This window comes from Lemur catta, chromosome 4 (genome assembly GCF_020740605.2).
Source record: "Lemur catta isolate mLemCat1 chromosome 4, mLemCat1.pri, whole genome shotgun sequence".
NCBI classification, from domain to species: domain Eukaryota; kingdom Metazoa; phylum Chordata; class Mammalia; order Primates; family Lemuridae; genus Lemur; species Lemur catta.
The window spans coordinates 82051734-82072954 of record NC_059131.1 but is presented as its reverse complement, the minus strand read 5'-3'; the positions used below and the strand labels follow the sequence as shown (position 1 = coordinate 82072954).

Sequence of the window (21221 nt, the reverse complement as noted above, 5' to 3'; positions counted from 1 at the left end):
GACACACACTGGGCAGGAGATTAGTGACCTGTAGCCCTGGCTTTGCCACCAACCCAGGCTGGTCACCTGGAATGGAATCTCCACTCTCGGGCTCCTGGTTCCTTCTCTGTAGCACAGAACTGTGAAAGATGCCTGCCTGTTTACTGCTACTGAGGGTTGCTGTAAAAATGAAATAAAAAGAGAGTTCAACTATCTTCTTAAAGTTGAAAAGGCTAAAGCTGATCATCTAGAAGTGTCAGAGGTAGCCCCAGGGCTGTTGGGGTTGTGAGGCACCAGGTAGAGATGAGGGAATTCCCAGACTCTTTCCCATCCTCCTGACATTGGACTGGTTAAAGCCATTTAGGCGAATGTTACATGGGCTGTCAGAGCACAGAAATCATGCCCATCACCAGAGATATGATGAAACCGAGGGCTCCTTCGCAGTGCAGGAATAGGTCAAAATTTTCCTGGCATCAGAGAGATTCAAAGGACTCTGCACAATTAACTCCATGGTTCACTACTATGTATGAACCCAGACTGGTAGCCATTGATCTATTTGTTATTTATGTATCTATTCACTGTCTTACAAACATTCCTGTGAGCATGAAGGTGTCAGTTAGCCAGTGTTCTAGAAGAAAAATAGATGCCCAGCATGTGGCCCACCCATACGAGGCTCCTACTGGAAGGGAACATGAACACATGCATGGGCACATATAGGGCCATATGATAAAGCAATGTTGTTTACGTGTGTATGGCCCTTCTCCCCAAATGCAATACAGGCTCTATGGGGCAGGCTCCATCTGTCGTCTTTAATTTCTATTTCCCAGTGCCTAGCACGTTGCCTCCTGCAGAATAGGCCCAATAACTACCCGCTGAGGAAGTGAATGAGTGGACTCACAAACAAATGGAATGAATGGCAAAACTGAGGTGTGCAAAAGTACTAAAGGGACTCAAAGAGGAAGCACTGGGGACGAACTCATAGGGAAGCAATATTTGAACTTGACCGTGAAAAGTGGAAAGTATTTTCCCAGATCCAAAGGAGGCAAAAAGAATAATCTCATCAATGATATGAAAGCATGAAAGAAAAAAACAAAGTAAGGCCCAGAGGCCACACAGTATGGGGGGCCTGGCAGGGAGAAAGCGGCAGGAAATGAGGACACACAGCAAAACTGGATTCAAGACCACTGGGGCAGGGATCTTGGTTGTCCTGGTTAAGAGTTTGAGTTTTATCCTGCAGAATGGAGAACTGTGAGGATTTTCAAGCAGGGGGGTGCCTTGCTAATTAGAGGTTTATCTTGGTGCAGTTTGTTGGATGGGTTGGAGCCCAGGAGGCCAGGAGAGCAATTAGGGGGTGAGGAGTGCAGCCAGACTAGAGATACTGAAAGCAAATCTATGACTGAGTATAGCTTATGGAAGCGAAGAGGAAGGTAGAGATTGGAGAGGCATTTGGGGAATTTGATGGTTAGCATCTGATAACAGACCGGGGAGATGGTAAGGATGGAGGGGAGGGAAGGGAAAACTCAAGATTGGCTCCCAGGCTGCTGGTTTGGAAACTGCGAGCAATGGAATTTTTACTGGGAAAAAGGCCTGAGTCTGCTGGGAGAACACCAATTAGAAGGGCCTAGAAAATAGTCCAGTGTTCATGTCTAGAACTTAGAAGTCAGAGTACAGATATAGGTTTATGAATCAAGCTTTTTTCTACCCGTATAGAAAAAAGAAAAACAATGAATAATGAAATACATGAAATAATGCAATAATCAAATCATTTTGAAATAATTAAACAATGGAAAAAATGGCACAAGTAATAATGAAACAATGTCGTCATCTTTCTAGATGGTCAATTTACACATTGGTAAAATATATCCAAACAACACACTGGTATTTTTTTCTATTTATCACATCATATTCTATGGGCTATACACAAAATCCCAGATGCAGAGAGAGCCTCAAGTCATCGGGAGGGATCTCCCGGAGTCCCTTAGTTGTGTGCACATTCACGCATGTCCACCGAGCTCCACTGTGGGCCAGGCACGGAGCCAGGCTCCAGGGATGCTAAGTCCTACAAATCTCTGCTGTCACAGAGCAGAGACGTGAATACAAGCTACAAGTTAAAACAAAAATAAACTTAAAACTCAGACAAGTGCTGTGAAGGAGCCAGTCTGAGAGGTCAGGAAGGATTCTCTGAGAAAGTAGCACTCGAGCTGAACTCAGAAGTATGAGTTGCAGTTAACGAGAAGGAAGACAAGGCCGACTGAGAGAGAGAGAGAGAGAGAAAGAGAGAGAGAGAGAGAGAGAGGGAGAACAGAACCTGAAGGAGCCCTGTGGGAAGGAATAGAGAAGTTCCCAAGGACCAAGAAGAGGCAAATCTGGCTCATACAGAGTGAACGGGAAGGACGATGAGGTTAGATGAGCTAACGAGGTAGTTGTCAAGGAGCATTTGTGGAGGAAAAAAATCACCAGCCAGTGTTTGATGGAGCTCACAAAATGCCTGCAAAAGAAAAGAAAGTATGTTAAACTTAGCTAATTAAATGAAGTAGGGATGCATAACAATGATGGTTTATGATAATGAATGTATTTAATGAATGTTAACAAATTAACTCAATGTGAAATAATTTAATCTCTTCATAGAAAGTGCCTTAGCAAAGTACCTAAATTATATGGCAGTTCAATAAATATTACTTGAATCAAGGTTTCTATTGCTAAACAGCCTGCCTTCCTACATTGGATAACGTTTGCCAGACACTTTTCAAACTCAGCTAATATAGGTGAGCGTCCAGAACATGACCTGACCCGTGGTTGCTGTCCCTTCAGTATCTTAACAGAATCTCATCAACCACGTGGCAGAAGTGTGATGCTCTTCATCCCACAGATGGTACAGACACTTGTGGAGCTTAAGAAAGGTGCCAGGGTCACTGTGTCATTGTGGGCAAGGCAGCCCACATACTCGTGTTGAGTAGGATGCTTCTTCTGCCCCACACTACTGCCCCCCGTAAAATAAAGCTCTTACATTAAAAAAAAATAAGTAATTGAATTACTTTAAACACATATTTTTTAAAACCCCAGTGGAAATGCAAAGAGAGATTCAGAATTATGCGTGAGACGTAATTACTTAAATCTGGGTGGTTGTTGCTATGAATGAATGCACTTAATTAATTTTTCCTCCTAGCTTCTTGCTCCTTCTCAGCTATAATCTATTTTCTTTCATCCCAGGGGCAATGGAAGGACAACAAAAGAAGGATCCAGTGATTTGAAATTCCAGAACTTCGTTCTGCCGAAAAATAGGTCAGAATATTTACTTGTTTATTAATAGAGAGTAAAAGTTTTAATTCTGAGCCAAATAAGCTGACCATCACCACACAGACACACTCACATGCACAGACAATGTTAATGGGATAGAATGGCATTGCTGGAAGCGATCTTAGAGGATGCACAGAGACCAAGGTGCGGGAGAAGGGACTTGATGGGGGTTGAACGCCAGCGGGTGTGTGACACAGACCTAGGCCGGGGAATCCCCAGCCTCCACAGCTTTGCAGGCCAGGCCTATTCCCTCCAGCCACCCGGCTCTCTAGATAGCCCAGGAGGGGGCCACAAGGGGGAGGCATCCATTCCTCTGGCAGCGAATGATTGAAGTGGTAGTCATGGGTCAGATCACAAGTCTCCCAGGGATTCTTACACCAAGCATACGAGAGCCATGTGCCTATGTAGTTCTTTTTCTTTTTCCTTCAGTTGAGAAAATCATTTAAGAAGTGGTCATGGGGCCAGGCATGGTGGCTCACGCCTATAATCCTAGCACTTTGGGAGGCTGAGGCAGGTGGATGGTTTGAGCTCAGGAGTTCGAGACCAGCCTGAGCAAGAGCGAGACCTCATCTCTACTAAAAATAGAAAGAAATGATCTGGACAGCTAAAAAAATATATACAGAAAAAATTAGCCAGGCATGGTGGCACATGCCTGTAGTCCCAGCTACTCGGGAGGCTGAGGCAGGAGGATCACTTGAGCCCAGGAGTTTGAGGTTGCTGTGAGCTAGGCTGATGCCACAGCACTCTAGCCTGGGCAATAGAGTGAGACTGTGTCTCAAAAAAAAAAAAAAAGAAGCGGTCCTGGCATCAAGACTTGCACAGGCTACTGAAAACACACAGACAAAAGACAAAGTCCTACCTTCAAAGGGCTAGTTGAAATCAGAACTGATAGGAAATCAGAACTAACTTGATTAAATTACTGACAAGAGAGCAAGCCTGAAGTCAGATTCGGTTCTGCATTGACCTGTACTGACCAGTAGACTGACCCTGGGGACCTCCTGACGCCCAGAACGCTTGCGAGGTCTGTCCTGCACCCAGCCAGCACTCCCTGGCCAAGCCCACCTATAGACAGCCAAGGGGCCCCACGAGTTACCAATTCTCACAGCCCAATTGAGCTCCACTCAAGTCCACCCACCGAACATCCTTCAGTCCCTACTGTGTGCCAGACACTACAAGCAGTCTTGGGATCCTAAGATGTGCTAGAATATTTTCCCTAAGCAGAGTGAGTGAATGCCCATAAGACAGAGTACTTGAGGTATTTTTCAAAACCACTTTAACTAAAGGAAAATTTGTGGCTGTTCTCAGACTTCTTTAATGTTTACATTAAATACATTTGAATAATGCATTGCAAGTCCATTTTTCTTATTTCTTGACAATAGCAGGAGATGCGAGATGGAAGGGTTAGAAGCTTTCCTTCAAATGGAGTGGGTGGAAGCAATTACATACATCAAAGTAATATTTACAGTTACATTTGGGGGAAAAAAAGACAGAGGGAGAAGTGCGGTGCTTTCTTCCAAAGCAAATTATTTCAGAATGTGTCATAGCATGCTCGAGATATATCAAAAAGAGCAACAGACGATGTTTCTGCAACCTGTTCCAAACCGTTTATAAACCCAAATTTAAAAAAAAAAAATCCCATATACATACAAATCTCTGTACCACTGCATATTTTATAATGAAAGTATTATATGAATATAAATTAGTATTTGGGATATATAAATCAAATTAAAATGTCTGAAAACTGCGTATTTGGTTCGATCTTCTTCCTTTAATAACTATTAAGCCAATATATCCATTCCCATAGAAATTATAATGACTGGCATTTAGCAATGGAGGTAAGGAGGAAGATATTGGTGGGCAGCGTTGCGGCGCAGAATGAGTGCATGGGGCCCGGACTGCAATCTCGGCTGACCTGAAACCTCCTTCCTTTCCAGCTCCTCATGCTCTAGAAATGGCATTTGAAACAGTAGACTCTCCTGTCCACCACTGAATCCTCCAAACCTATAGCAGGGCCAGTGTTTGGAAAACAAACGAATGACCTCTGCAGTGTGCCTGGAACATAGCACAGTCTCAAAAAGTAGCTCAGGGCTCATACTCACTGAGTGCTCACTATGTACTAGGCTCCATTCTAAGAGTTTCATACGCAGCTGTCACTAGATCCCAGCAATCACATTCTTGTTAGTCTCCCTTTTACAAGAGAGAAGAATGCAGCCCAGAGAGGGTAAATAACTTCCCCCGAGGCTAAATGGCTAGTTGTGGAATGGTAAATGGTAGACATGATTATGCATCCTATTAAATAACACGGACTAAACCCCTGTTTGTCCATGCTGCTGCCCTCATGCTAAGTGGATAGTTGGAGTTAACTTTCCTGACAGGTGCAGAAGGGCTGTCCCACCCTCAGGCCAACCACCCCCAGCTCTAACGGGCACTGCCCTCCTGCTACCGTACAAAGTAAAACGCTGAGTGCTGGGGCCTCACCCAGAACATACGGCCCCGGAGCTTCTCCAAGAACACAGACCACATCGACACTCATTGTCCGTGATCTCTGCAATATCGAGATGAATGTGTCTTATAATGTTTCATGGAATTTATCTGGCTAAATCCCCTACACCCACTTCCATTTTGTGCTGTTTCCCATATATAGAGAGATAGAAATGTAGCGATCAATCTTTTCCAATTAAGTCCAAATTCAAATCAATAATTGAGCACCCAATGTGTCCCAGACACCATGAAAGGAAATTTGGCATCCAACCTTTACAACAATGCTCTGAAGCAGCTATTATTGTTCCCATTTATAGATAAGGAAAACTCATCTGAGAGCAGTGACATGTTTTGGTCACCATCACAGAGCTAGCAAGTGGTAACAGCTGGACTTCAATTCAGAGTCTGACTTCAAATCAAGTGATCTTTCTGGGTTCTAAGTGATCAAAACGTAGACGTATGAATTTAGATTTCTGTTTCTGTGAGTCCCTAATAGCTCGTGTTGAGAGTCCCCCCTATGAAGAAGGGGCGTGCACACTGCACTCCTGAAAAGCACAGCCCCGTCTCTGATACTGCACTGCTTCGCAGAGTTAGGCCTGGGTCCAGCAGCATCAGCGTCTCCCAGGAGCTTAGAAATGCAGATTCGCAAACTCCAAACTACAGCATCAGAAAGGCAAGTGCTGGAGCCGGCACCTGTATTTGAACAAGCCCTCCCAGTACAGTGATACCACTCAAGTTTGAAAGCTTCAGCTGGAAGCGTTGTTACCACGAGTGCAAGCTTTGGAGCTGGAGGAGGGGCCCCTGGGCTCACATCCCTCTCTGCCCCCACTGGCTGAGGGACAGTAAGTGGGATGGAGGGAAGAAAAGAGAAGATGAGGCCAGGGAGAGGGTGGGTTTGGGAGCTATTGTCCCCACTGGGGAATGTCTGACCCCTTACATGAGTCTCCTTAAGGTCACTGTGTTGAGCACTGGCAAAATCAAAGATGAACAAGACAGCTCCTGCCATCAGGATGCCCAGTCTACAGCGGGGGCAGGAGAGTGACCTTGAAACCATAAAATGCTACCTATAACAGATCATAAGGCCTTACCACGTGCTGTGGCTGAAACAGACACAGGCCCTATAGGGACATGAGAGACATTGGATCAGGGAGGTGAAGGGCTGGCCACGTCACACTTCAGTGAGCAGCAGAGCCAAGGTTCCAATCTATGGCTTCGTTTTCCAAGTGCGAGCCCCCCTTTCCTACTCCACTCTTGACAGCATCGGTACTAACAGCGCCGTTCTCACTTTCCACGTTCAGACCCTTCCCAGTTCATCACCTCACTGACTACTGACTTTTTTTTCCTTCTGCCACTAGCACCTGCAGCAATAGTTAATTCCAGCGGGACAAGGTGCAGGTGGCTGTAATTTCTCAGGGCCCATGAGAGGCCGTCCTCATATTTGGCGACGGGAGCCCTCTTCCATTCCATGCACAAGGAGCCCTCTCCTGGGCCCCTCCAGCCAGGCAAGCCTGGGAGTCCAACGGCCACTGCTGCCTGTCTGCCCTTCTGGCAGCTCTGGTCTTGCCCCGCCTGCTCTGCAGCTGCCCTGGGACTTCGTAGCACTGAGAATCCATAAGAGACACATCTGCTGCTCTGGCCCACCCTGCTACGCAGAAGGCAGTGTCCTCCGGAAAGATCTCACAAGCAGAGAGCTTTATGGCAGGCCCAGGGTTCTTTCACAGAGGATGCACCAAATGCAGTGTGGTCCTCCACATGCTTTCCTGTAATTGTCCACAGGGGCTCCTAGGTAATAGATGCTCAATAAACATTGGCTGAAAAGAAGGGAGGAAGAAGGGAAAATAAGGTCAGGACCCACTAGGGTTTTATGGTGTTGATACTCCAGGATGTTGGTAGCTTGCAGTATACCCAGAGCCTCGTACAGTGCCTGAAACTTACTAATCCTTAAATAGATGAGAAAAGAAACCTAATGGGGAAGAAGGATGGAGAGAAAAGATAGAAGGCAGAGACCAGGTAAGGAAGGGTCAGAGAGAGGGTGGAGATTTTGGACTCAGGAGTTGTTCTGCCCACCTGGGCTAAATGAGGCATGGCAAATCATCCCGCTTCCCTTACTTGTCAGCTGTAGAGCCCATTAAAATGCCAAATATTTTTGTTTTCATGTTTTAATATGTGTCAGGAGCATTGATAACTTACATGAGAGGGATTATAGCTTATAAAGACATGTTTTCTATCCTCAAAGAACTTAAAATCTAGTTGAGAAAATAAAAAAAAACACAAGTAAGGTTTAGTAATGTGAGATTTAAATAATAAATTAATAATTATGCACTTACATACCACCTTCTAGGTTTATTAAGTATATTATTAGAATGAGAAATGCCACAAGAGCTCAGAGGAGGGAAGAGTCCAGGTGGGCCCTGGCAAGGCAGCTTCGCGAGGAGGTGGGAGTGGGGCCGGGCCTTTGCGGGGTGCGAGCTCTGTGACAGTCCTAGGTGGTACCAAACACTCCAGTGTTCTCCCCAGGATCCCTTCAGGGAGTTGCCTGACCAAAATATTTTTATAAAAATAAAATAGATAAAAAGAGGATTCTTGAAACTAATGGGGAATGTCTTTAAGAAAGAATGAAACCATTTATTCACGTGTTAAGTATGAACCTTGGCCTGATTCCACCTTGGGGTGAGTTGCATCTGCTTCAAAGTAATGTGCAGTTGGGCAATACTCTCTGGTCGGTAATCTGTAACAAAAACATGCAACTTATTCCGTGGCAAACATAAATGACATTTGTGTACACACACTGAGTAGGCCCCTACTATATGCTAGGCACTCTATTGGCCTTGTTGGAACAGGGCAGGCTCGTGCATAGCCCCAGACGGGTCTGCAGTGCATCTCCAGGTATCTCGCCTTGGCATGCTCCTCTGTTCTATGCTTCTCTGTGCATGTGTGCGTGGCATTCACTCATGCTCATTCAACACCACATTGGCGAGCATGTGCTCTAGGCACTGCATTAGGCACTGGGTCTCCCTTTTAGGAAGTCTGAGAATTCAGATTGGCTCTGTTCTAGTTATGTGAGTGTGAGCTCAACAACATAGGTGTCAGGGACGTACCCAGGTGATGAGAGAAGAGCTTTGGTGGCCACATGAGAAGCAAGGAAAACACTGTCCAGATCATCACTACCTTTCCTCTAGACATTTTAAAACCCAGTCCTTTCCTCCTTCCACCCCCAATTCATCCTGTGTGCTCCTACTTTACTTTTCTGAGATGCAGTCCTGAGCATCCTTTATCCATATGCCTGGCAAAGCTTCACACTGCCCCCAGGATGACACGGGCCTTGCTACTTCATCCTCCAGGTTCCCTACTCTCTGAGCACACTGTGCATCTCCAGCCTGTAGCCCCACAGCTCCCTGATGAGAACCTGCCACCTCCACGTGGTGGAGAGGAAGGAAGCTGAGATCTACCATCAGACAGGCTGGCTGTGGCTCCCAGGGGCTAACCTCAGTCAATCCATCCATAAAATGAAAGAGTTAGTTCATAGTCTGTAATGTCCATTTGGTGCTCATAGTATTCTATCATAGCCCTAAAATTGAGATAAAGGTGCTTTCCACCAAGAATTGCTGTGAGGTTTGGGTAAAATCATTTTTGTTAAGTGCTCAGTTCCCCACGCAATACATTCAAATAGAGAGAAGAAGGGGATGGATTTAGAAACTTTAAATCCTTCTTCATTTCTCTCTAGATTATATTAAAAATGAGGTTAGTGACTCTTAGAAATATCAATTGTCTTTCAAAAATTAGGGAATTTTATTCTAGAGTAGCCTTTTAATTTCCAGGGCAGAATTATAAAATGAAATGTGGAGTTGAGCCAGTTAATCTTGGAGGTTTGGGAAAGAGAAAAAGCTGGCAGTGTGAAATCACCCTGATCACTTCCCAAGGGCTTTGCTGCCGAACCCTGGACCAGTAGTCAGTGCCTGGGGAGACAGAGAGGACCGCACACCACACTTGGGGGCGATGAGTTATTCGTCTCCATGCCAGGAGCTTGACCCTGGAGACAAGGCCAAATCCCATCTCTGTGGGACCAGAATAACACACCATCCAAACTTTGTTCCCATGGATAAATAGAACGCAAGTACCTCCTGCCTACTTCATCAAATCCAGTTCTACCAGGCAGCAGGAGAGAAAATGAGTTTACTTTAGTATCCTTTAAAAATTATTAAAGGTCTTAAATTATTTAAAAGTATTAAAAATTAAAAATAATCCAGAATTAAAAATCCGTATTTATAATGAGCTTTACATATTGAAAACCATAGACCTCCGAGGATCAGCCTTGTTCATTTCCTGTTCCGTAAACTCCCTTGCCACCGTGTTGATACCTGCCTGTACACACCGGAAATACAGAGGAAGGAAGACCTGCTTCCCTCGGGCCCAGATGTGGAAGGGAGCAGGGATAAGGAGGGCAGAAGTGTGGCTGCCAAACCATAATACCATCCAGCTGTGGCCTGTTCACACATGGCCGTGTTATGGATGCTGATGAAAGGAAGCTGGGGTGCATCCTTGTAACTCCCTGGCAAGCGGCAGCTTGCTAACACATGGGCCTCGCCCGAGCACAGATAGAGCACATCAAATCTCCATGAAGTTTGCTAGCAGCATCTTTCATTAATCATCCTAGACTGTCAAGCTGCAGAGTGTTAACACAGGAGCCTTTCTGAGAGCTTGTTTGTTGCTAGTGTTGAGACAACGTCCTTCTGTACACCAGCCAGACAAAACTGCGGTGTTGGGGACGCCTCCTGGACCCTGGGAGGCTGGTTCCCACCTTCCCCTCCACCCTCCCCCCTTTGTTTCTCCAGCTCTGGCTCACAGCAGCGGGCTCAGCTGGAATAACAACACCATCCCGGTTTTGCTGATGCTTCCTCTGCTAATTCACTTGGCTTGCATTGACGCAAGGAGAGCCCTAGGGTGCATAATCTCAGAGGATGTGACATATGAATGAGGCCATCAGTCCGGGGCCCCACTGAGAGGCAGAGAGGATCAGATAAGCCACTTTCAGACAGCCCTGACAATCGGGAGGAAGCTCCCAGATGCGGAGAACTCTGCATTCTACAGCCTTGTAAATAAGAAAGGATTTAGAGTTGGACAAATCCCAGCTCTGCCAATTCCTTGCTGTGCTACTTCAAGAAAGTTACTGAACCCTTCTAAGTTTTAGTTTCCTCTGCAGAGTGGAGCTGGAAATGCCCGCCAGCCAAAAACTATGCCATAAACCTACCCAGCACCTCCAAAAAGTTGCCTCCCGCCCTCTGTATTTACTATATGTATGTGCGTATGATGAGAACACAACATAAGACTTACTCTCTTGCACAATTTTAAGTATACAATAAGGTACTGTTAACTGTAGGCACTAAGCTGCCCAGTGGATCTCTAGGACCTACTTATCTTATATAACCAAAACTTCGTATCCTTTGACTGATACTTCCTCATTTCTTCCTCCCCCCACTCCTTGGCAACCACCCTTTCACTTTGCTTCTATGAGTTTGACTATTTCAGATTTATCATAAAAGTGCTATCATGTAATATTTATCCATTCACAGGTTAATATATATCTCCAAACTCATTAAGTTGTAGACATTAACTATGTACAGCTTTTTTAATTTTTGTTAAAAAAATTAAATTAAAAAAGTCGAATTAGTCCAGGGCTGAACGCTCCTGATTCTGTCTGATCTCAGAAAAAAGTCGAATTGGAAAAAAATAAATTGTGAAGATAAATGTAAATATAAATAAGTAGGTTGAACTAGCCCATGAAAATAAATGCCTACCAACCAGACTTGAACCTGCCTCAGTGCCTAAATAGGTGCCCGGAAGTACTGGTTCTTCTCTTTTGTCTTTGGACTCTTTTTAGATGTCAAGTGACCTTAGTCCTGCCTCTAAGAATCTGAGACTTGGAATGATGCTCTAAGGACTCTAGGCCCCAGTTTAGAAAACTAATGAGTTGGACAATATCATTTCCAACATGCTTTCTAGTACTCTCCCTGATTCTAAAATCCAGATGTGGTCAAGATCAGAAGAAGGCCAGAACCCTAATTTAAAAGCCAAAGTTCTTTCTAGGATCCCAGGAAGCATTTGCCTTTTCATTCAAAATCCCTGGGCTCGGATTTGCACTCTGCCTGCATTGGAGCACCTGCCTCGGATCACAAGTGGGAGGACTTGCCACACTTCCACTAAGGTCGCTGTACGCAGTCACAAAAACATACCATTTTCACTTCTCATGTCATGAGTTACAAGTCTGAGGAGCCATTGGGGGCCTTAATCAAAGACCAAGATGTCAGGGAAGAGACCATATGTTTAAAGTGTCGAGAGAGCTCTCAGGCCCAAGATAAATGATTTGCTCCTCACCGGCTGATTTACTGTTAATTTCTGCAGAATCACAGGCAACTTGAAAGGATGCCAACTGCTAACCACGAGGGCTCCCAGGCCGCAGCTGCACGGTGCCTCCGAAGCCCGAATGGCCACTTCCTGCAGGCGCAGGGCAGGATTGGGGAGGCAGAGAGGCTGCTGCCAATTCCCTCACTGTTTGTGGCTCTGTGGACTGGGCAAGTTTTGAGCTTTCAGAATGCCCTGTTTCCTCTTCTGTGAAGTTGAGGCACTAACAGCTGCCCCACAGGGTCACTCTGAGGATGAACGTGCTGAACAGAAGGCAACAGAGTAGGCTGGAAGCCGAACTTGTTAACTGGGGTCTCCTGGTTACTAACGTCTCACTGCTTAGCCCAGTGTCCCAGCCACCAAATAGGCCTCATAAATATTTACACCCGATGTGTGTTGCGATGCTCAGTTAATTGCTCCTGTGACGCACTTTGAGAGCCTCGGAGGAAAGGTATAATGCAAGGGCCGGGATTATTAAAGACACAAACAAGTCGGCTCATGGAAGCAGCATCCTTTGGAGCTTTCCATTGCCTTGGGGCTTTTCATATCACTGCCCAAAATCTAGGGAAGACGTGCTTCCGAAAGCATACTGTCTGAGGGCGAGCACTGTGGCTCTGCAAAGACCTTGTCGGAAAATGGGCAAAGACATGTACAGATAACTTACCAAAGAAGAAAGGCAAATGGCCCAAAACCTTCTGGGAAAAAAAAATTCAATCTTACTAGACATCAAGGAAATGAAATGGATAAAATAAGGAATCAAGGGGCAAGTAGGCAGTGTGGTTTCAAAGTACGGATTTAATGATGGTCAAATACAGAGAGACGGTCACTTCACCCTCTGTGGATAAGAATATAAATTCATATGAATTGACTCAGCCCATCCAGAAAGCAACTGAGTAATATGCAACAAAGGGACTAGAATATTCACATTATCTGACCCCTTCATTGCACTTGATAAAATCTCTCCATAGAAATTTTCAGAGATGAGATTTGAAATGCAAGAATAAATGCACATTACATTATTTACAATAGTCAAAACTAGCAAAACCTAAATGCCCCCCTGCGAAATACCATTTAACCAATAAATATAATCTTTCTGAATAATACTTATAGGATGTATTTATAACATCAGAATCCTATACATTCTTTTGTATTATTTTTATACATCCATATGTTTAAATGTACGCATACATCCTCATACACAGATACACACATGTACATGAAAGTCACCAAAATGTAACCTGTGGTGTTGATTTTTATTCTCTTCTACATGTTTTTTTCCTGTTTTCTATATTCTCTATGAAAAATATGCCACTCTGGTCTATAATAACACAAACGTGAGGAAATTTCACAGGTTGATTTGTAAAGCAGCGTTTGATGACTGCCCACTCCTGTGGGGGAGGTCAGTGAACTGCAGGCAGCTGACACTCACGTTGTTCTCTTTTCTGCCCTAGGTCATGGCCGCGCCTCAATAGTGCCACAGGTGAGTCAGGGAGCCTGTCATCTAAGCGGTGGGGACGTCAGCATGGGTCTGTTGGGCTGTTCTTTCCATTCTTTTTGTTTTTCTTTCCATAAAACTATTGGCCTGTTTATAATGACATTTGCTACTTACGATCCTTCTCTCCAGTTGTTCCCAGGGTACAGCCTGGTCTGTGACTCTCTCAAGCGTTGGACGCTGACAGATTAGGTGTGGATCCTGGCTCTGCACTCTTTAGCTGTGCAGCCTTGAATGAAGCGTAGGTCCCTCTGAGTCTGAGTTTGTCTATCTGTGAGAGGGGTATAAGTGTGCCTCAGTGCTAGTATTGTGGCTGCTCATTCACGTTCAATCAACTAAACTCTATAATAGGTTTTTCCCAAACCATGAGTTGAGTGAAAGAATGGTTCAGAAGCCACATTTTATGCTTCTCCTGTGTCTCTTGTGAGAGCCTGTTTCCTGGTATTAGGCACTTCATTGGAGCCCATTCATGTCTGAGTAAAAGTATGTACTATTGGTATTGGAAAGTTATTATTTCAGGGAAAGTCCCACAGAGCTTCCCCGGAAAACTGGTGGCTAAATATGATGATAAGAATAAGACACAAAAATTAAGGAATGGTCCACAGAAAGTGTGCAAAGAACTGATGAAATTATAGGAAGTTGTGTAATCAGCAAATGAATTTGAAAGCTTCATCACAGAGCAGGTTGGGGTGTATAACAGACACTCAGCATGTCCCAAACAGCAGTGAGAATTGGACAGAAGCAAAGCAAAATCGTGAAGTATGAGTTTAAATAGGGAATGAGCATCCACCTCTAACCCCTCTGAGAGAAAACGTCCTTATTAAACTCCCAGTCGGGCCTAACAGAGGTTGTATTCTCTTAAGGTAGATGCTTCGTAATTGCACTGGAGTCATTAATTTCAGATAGACTCTTCTACCTGCTTGTCCCTCTCATTCCCTCCTGCCATTCTCAGGAGTCCTGGAGGAAACTCTAGAAAATTCTAAGGGGGATGGTAAGTGGGACTGAAGTTGCTTACCTGATACAGTGGCTGGTGAATTCTAAACCACACGGGTAAAATACAGCAGCCGATTCTGCCTACCGGTACCCTCCCCTTCCATCCTGCTCCCCACCTTGGGTAAGGCAGAGAAAACCTGGTAGGTGGGCATTCCGTTTCACTGACACCATTCTAGAGACACACACAAGGAAAAGAAAGCAAATCAAAATCCCCCAAAAAGTCAGTTGAGATAAAGCTGCCCAGTCTTGCCTGTGCACACTAGAATCTATACCCTGCCAAAAATGCTTAGCAGCAAATCACGCCATCCCAGCCTATGCATACTTATGAACCACTACAAATGCCTACTGAAATATAACAGAATCTGATAGAATCAAGGATGTGCATAAGGATTTACATGAAAGAATGCTCATCACAGTGGCATTTGTAACATTCCTAGATACTTCAAGTTGTTTCCAATGTTTTACCGTGGGATTAGTTAAAAATAGGGTAGGGCATCCATGTGAGAAAATACTCTGTAACCATTAAAAAGTGATGGTGTTGAAGCATATTCATTGTCATGGATAGGTTGATATGTAGTTTTGTGAAAAAGCCAGAAAAAAAGCTGTATGCACAGTGTGATCACATATGCATAGTCTTTCTATATGTATATATCTCTATATACATATATAGACTGTATATATGTGTGTATGTGTATATATAGTCTCTCTATGTGTGTGTGTGTATAGTATGTGTGTGTTTGTGTGTGCATCCGATTGATTCGGCTATAATCAAATACAGTGCTTAGCATGGTAACATTATAGTGATTTTTATTCTCTTCTTTTCTGCATATTCATGTCTTATAATTTTCTTCAGTAGCATATATTTTAGTATACTAAAAACAATCTATCAAAAAACAAATTCTTAAAAAAAAAAATACTCGAGGCCTAGAGAAGAAGGCAAACACATATTCAAACTGGGACCATGTGTCAATGACAATACCTTCTCAGAAGCTTATGTAGAGAGAGAACAGTGCTATGTTTTCCCACAAAATAAACTCGAGTTTTTCTCCTTCCACTGAATAAAGAATGAAACTTCAGGAGATGCCCTATTTAGAAAGTGGGTCCTTCTGTCCTACGTGACCACACAGAGTGAAAACCCTGATAAAAATAGATATTGGCTGATTCAATTAAACAGACAAATTTCATTTTGTCAAGAAAAAAATATATATGTATAAGTTTTCTAAGGAAAGCAGTCTTTAAGGTTGATTCTTTTCCCACTTTTAAAAGAAAAATTAATAAAAATTTTACAACTAAAGGGAGGAGGCAAGTATAGAATATGTGAGTCTGCAATGCCCCCTGCTGGCTATTTCTAGATGTTGCAATGCCTGTGTGTGTGCAGCGGACGAGGGCGTCAGCCAGGTACTCCCCAGGATGTTAGGAATATTGGTACACAGAAACAAATAAAAATTGACAGTTGAATTGCTGAAAAAAGGTGTTTGCCCAGTTCTTGTAAACACAAGCCAGGATTTCAAATCATCCCAAGATTAGTAAACCCAAGGAGTTAACCATTGTCTTCAAAATTCAGTGTGTTTTAGAATCACAGCAGATGGGGTTTATGCATTAGCAGGCCTATAGTGAGGCCATAGAATCCTTACTTTTAAGATAATTCCCATTCAGGTAGTTCTAGGCTGTTCTTTTGAGAATCACTGGCTAAGAAAGAAAGAATCAAGACTGTCCCCACCAAGAAGCTGCTCTTAATTCCCTAGGTAACAACTGCTTCAGGATATTTCACTTGAGTTTCTGCAGAGCACCCAGGGAATGGGCTGGGAGACAGCCGCCTTCCCTGTCACCATTCATTCCTCCAATCTATGCTAGGTCGATATAACCACCTTTCGGCACAGATTGTTTTAAAGAAGAAAATAAAAATGAAAGATCCCGGGACTCAGCTTGTCTGAGGTTATAATATTGTGCTTTGCTGATGAGGAATTTAAGAACTAGAGAAAGGAAGTAAATTTCCGAGGGCCACCTAGCGAGAACATTTAGCCTGTTCTTCAAACTCCCATTAAATGTTTCCTGTGTAGCTATTTCTGTGAGTTTGGACTATTTGTGGCTTGAAATTTTTTTTTAATCTTCATAGAGCTTATTAGTACCATTTATTTCAGGAGAACTTTGTGGCATTCCTTAGGAATTACTTCCTTCCTTATAAAATGAGGGTGTTGAACAAGGTCAATTCTCATATCAACCTCGTGTCTTTTTTTATACGGTGTGGCTTGAAATTATTAGCTCATAACAGTCAAGGCATTGTTCAGGGAATAAACTGAAATGCAGAAAGACTCTTTGTCCCGTGTGTGTGTGTGTGTGTGTGTGTGTGTGTGTGTGTGTGTGTGTGTATACATATATATATATATGCAGTCATGTTTCACCTAATGACAAAGACACATTCTGAGAAGTGCGTCATTAGGCGATTTCTTCATTGTGTGAGCATCATAGAGTGTACTGACACAAACCTAGATGGCATAGTTTATTACACACCTGGGCTATGTGGTGTGTCCTATTGCTCTTGGGCTATAAGCCTGTACAGCATGTGACTGTATTGAATACTGTCGGCAATTGTGACACATTGGTAAGTATTTGTGTATCTAAACACAGAAAAGATATAGTCAAAACACCATATAAAAGATTAAAAATAGTACACTTGTACAGGGCATTTACCATGAGTGGAGCTTGCAGGACTGAAGGTTGCTCTGGGTGAGTCAGTGAGTGAGTGGTGAGTGAACGTGAAGGCCTCAGACATCGTTGTACGCCAGTGTAGACTTTGTGAACACTGTGCACTTGGGCTACACTAAATTGATTTTTTTTAATTTCTTTCTTCCATAATAAATTAACCTTAGCTTATTATAAATTTTTACTTCATAAACTTTTTTAGTTTTCTTAACTTTTTGACTCCTTTGTAATAACACAGCTTAAAACACAAACACATTGTACAGTTGTACAAAATATTTTCTTTATATCCTCATTTCATGTTTTTTTTTTAATTTTTAATTAGTTTTTACTTTTTTTTTTGTTGAAAACTGAGGCACAATCACACACATTAGCCCAGCCCTACACGGAGTCAGGATCATCAATATCACTATCCTCCACCTCCACATCTTGTCCCACTGAAAGGTCTTCGGGGACAATGACACACATGGAGCTGCCATCTCCTGTGATAACGACACCTTCTTCTGGATACCTCCTGAAGGACAGCTTGAGGCTGTTTTACAGTTAACTTTTTTTATATGTAAGTAGAAGTACAGTACACTAGAAAACAAGATAAAAAGTATAGTATAGTAAATACATAAATGAGTAACATAGTCATGGATTACCATCAAGCGCTATGTACTGTACGTAATTGTTTGTGCTACACTTTTATGTGACTGGCGTGACTGGTGGCACAGTGGGTTTATTACCCACTCACCACAAACAAGGGAGTAACAGGTCGCACTACAGTGTTACAACAGCTATGACGTCACAAGGCAATATTTTTCAGCTCCATTATAATCTTATGGGACCACCATCATTATTTGGTCCATTGTTGACTAAAACATCACTATGTGGCTCATGACTGTGTGTATATATATATTTTTCTATCTCTATTTCTCTCTCCATCCCTCTCTTCCTTTCTCTTTCCTTCCTTCTCCCCAAGTATAAGCCATATAGTCAAAGATCTTTGAACATCACAATCCTTCACGCAGAGATAGTGAAGAGGAATATAAGGAATTTTATTGCTGCCTTTTCCTACAGACATGGATTGATGCCAAACTGAAGATGTTCTAAAGTTTGGAACCTGCTGGGGGAAAGGGTGTGGGCTGTCATCATACTGGGATGAAAATCAGCTCGATGCCCTCTATCCCCAAATAACTTCTAGTTCCTAAAAGGTAAAGACTAAGAGAGGCAGCACAGCGCAGAGGAAAGAACCTGGGGTGTTAAGTCTGGAGCCCAGAATTTGAACACTAGCTCTCTTGTGACATCACTGAGTCCCGGGACCTGAGACAAAGGGAAAAGGACAGAAACCAACATACATAGAGTCCCTCATTTGCACCAGGCATTTTATAAACATGTCTAATTCAGCTGCACGTTACTGATTTTATTATACTCACTGTATAGACAAGGCAAACTGGGTCCAAGGGAAGTTCAATAGTTTGGAAAGAAATCATTAGAGAACTCGGATCCCTCACCATGCACATGCTGTTGTGTGCCCAACAGTTTTGGCCTCAGGCTTTTTGTCTTATAATGAGGGGTCACCCAGATGATGGGGGTCACCCAGATGGTGGGGGTCACTGGGTCCCTGTGCCTCACAGCTGGAGGGGACCCAGCCTGAAGAACCTCGTGAAGAATCAGCAAGTGGATGTGAACAGAATCGAATGCTGACAAAGCTGCACATTTTGCTTAAAAATGAGCACTAAATAACAAGTGAGTTCCTAACATAGATTTGAAAGCCGTGCTAAGACCTAGGTCGCGTGAGAAAGATTTGGTCATGAAGGTGAACTTGGAAAGACAAACACAGAACACAGCATCTTGTTCATGGGCACTGAGCCTGGGAGTATCCACTGGAAATTGTGGGTGGATTTTCCACCTGATTCTGTTGACCAAAACTTCTCAGCAGCTATTAGGGAGGAGATACTATTATTCCCGTTCTGCAAGTTAGCATTAGTTCATAGAGGTTTGTAAGTGATGGGGTGCAGCAGAGGTCACAGGGCCCAAACACAACAGGGCCAGGATTTAAACCTAGGACTTTTCATTCCACTTCCATGAAAGACACATTGCCTTCCTCGGGCCTTTGATCAGCAGCTCTGCTACGTTACTGGCAAACTCCAATGCCGGCCTCCACAAGGAGATAAAACATCAAAGGCTACAAGTCACTAAAACAATCCACAGAGTTTAAAAATTACAGATGTTTATTTTTCCTCCCCATGTAAGTCATGTCCCGCGGGAGGCAAGCAGTCCAAGTCTCTTTGGCCACTCTGCTCTTGGAAGCCCTCAGAGACCCTGCTCCTCCCGTCTTGTTGCTCCCTTCCTTGTGTTGGCCTCAATCCGACAGCCTAAAATAGTGATGTCTGCACTGCAAGAAGCAGGATAGAGAAAGGGGAGACAAAGAAGAAACAAAAAGTGCGTAACTTAAGAAAGTATCCTGGAAATTGTGAGTGGATATTCCATCCAGATTCCATTGACCAAAGCTTGGACTCATGGCCATGTGTAGGTGCACGGAAGACATTCAGCACTTACTCTAGGTGGCCACAGACCAGCATGAAGGGATTCCATTACCTGAGAAGAGAGGGAAAGCCGATGTGGGGAGACACGCAGCTGCCTCTGCCAAGGACTCTTAGTGACCCCTCGATTTCCACCATGTATTTATTTATGAGTAAGTCCAGCCAGCGGCTTCTAGAGTTGAAACCAACTCTGACCTTCACCACTCCTTTCCTGCCCCACCCCTCCTAAAAGTCTGTTCTTGTGACTCAGATGAAAACAGAAGTTGGTTTTGCTTGGGGAACCTGTCAGGTTGGGAATATCTGAGAAACATAACTTCACTTCCTAGAGAAATTGAAAGTTCTAAAACCCTACAATCTTCCTATTTGTACTTCTCTTCTCACACTAGACAAACATATTCTTGCCAGGGGGTCCACTGGGAATTCTTCCAACCCATGACGGCCTTTGAATGTGAATATCCTATGGCAACAGCACTTGGGGTCTCAGGCAGTCACTCTGTCCCTAGAAGTTACTATTAATAAATAAGGGATAGGCGAAGGCACCAGCCTTGCACCTCCAGAGACATGAGCTCACAGAAGTGCTTCCAAGTGGAAATACACCAAGAATCTCTGTATGTAACTTACATGGCCTGTCTGCCATTGGAAGGGACTCAGGGATTCTAGGCCAGTGATTCAAAAACTTCACAGTGAATAAATATCCTTTAGGAGCTTGTGTAACAAGCAGACACTGATTCGATTGGTTTGCACCAGGGCCCAGGGTTTGCTTTGACTCCTTTTTTCTTAAGCTCCCAAGGTGAGTCTCATGCAGTGGTCTTGGACTGCAGTTTGCTGGTATCGGCGTGTGCCTGGTCATTCTTGGCTCCGCCTCCATAGAAGAGCTGTCCAGGCTGATGGCCACAGGGCTGGCGTAATTGCCTTCTGCCTGTCAGGAGGCCCCATGGGCTTCACACCACACACATTCACCTTCACATCCATCTTAAAAATGACTTTCAATGGGATGTTGTTTTTTGTAAAAAGATGTTTCCTCGAGGGGCACACAGAAGTCAGTTGTTCTCTGGAGCTGTTTGGTGTCTGTGAGTGATGAATGGCCCGCCACAGAGCAACACTGTATAACCATAACTCTCCCAGGACGGTGATGTGAAAAGCTATCGAGCGACTCCCTTTCTCTTTATAGAAAATGGCTCTGAGAAGCCAATCTATCTTGCAGGTCCAGGAAGACGCAAAGACCTGGGAGGGCCTGGGGGGGGGGGCACTCTGTTGGGCTCGAGCTCACTCGGCAAGGAAAGAGCCCGGATTCTACTTGGGCTTCTGAGGTTCTGTCGCTGCTTCCCATGTGTGATGTTTTTAGTGTACCA

General features: G+C 43.9%; 1 protein-coding gene across 1 annotated transcript in view; it reads left to right on the top strand.

Moving 5' to 3' along the window:
* The window catches only part of CLNK (cytokine dependent hematopoietic cell linker), a 135131-nt gene that overhangs the window by 46021 nt on the left and 67889 nt on the right, over window positions 1-21221 (top strand). Inside the window, exons 2-3 of the mRNA XM_045550640.1 lie at window positions 3190-3261; window positions 13608-13636. Coding sequence (XP_045406596.1) covers window positions 3190-3261; window positions 13608-13636 — 101 coding nt within the window. The remainder of the gene's footprint in view (window positions 1-3189; window positions 3262-13607; window positions 13637-21221) is intronic.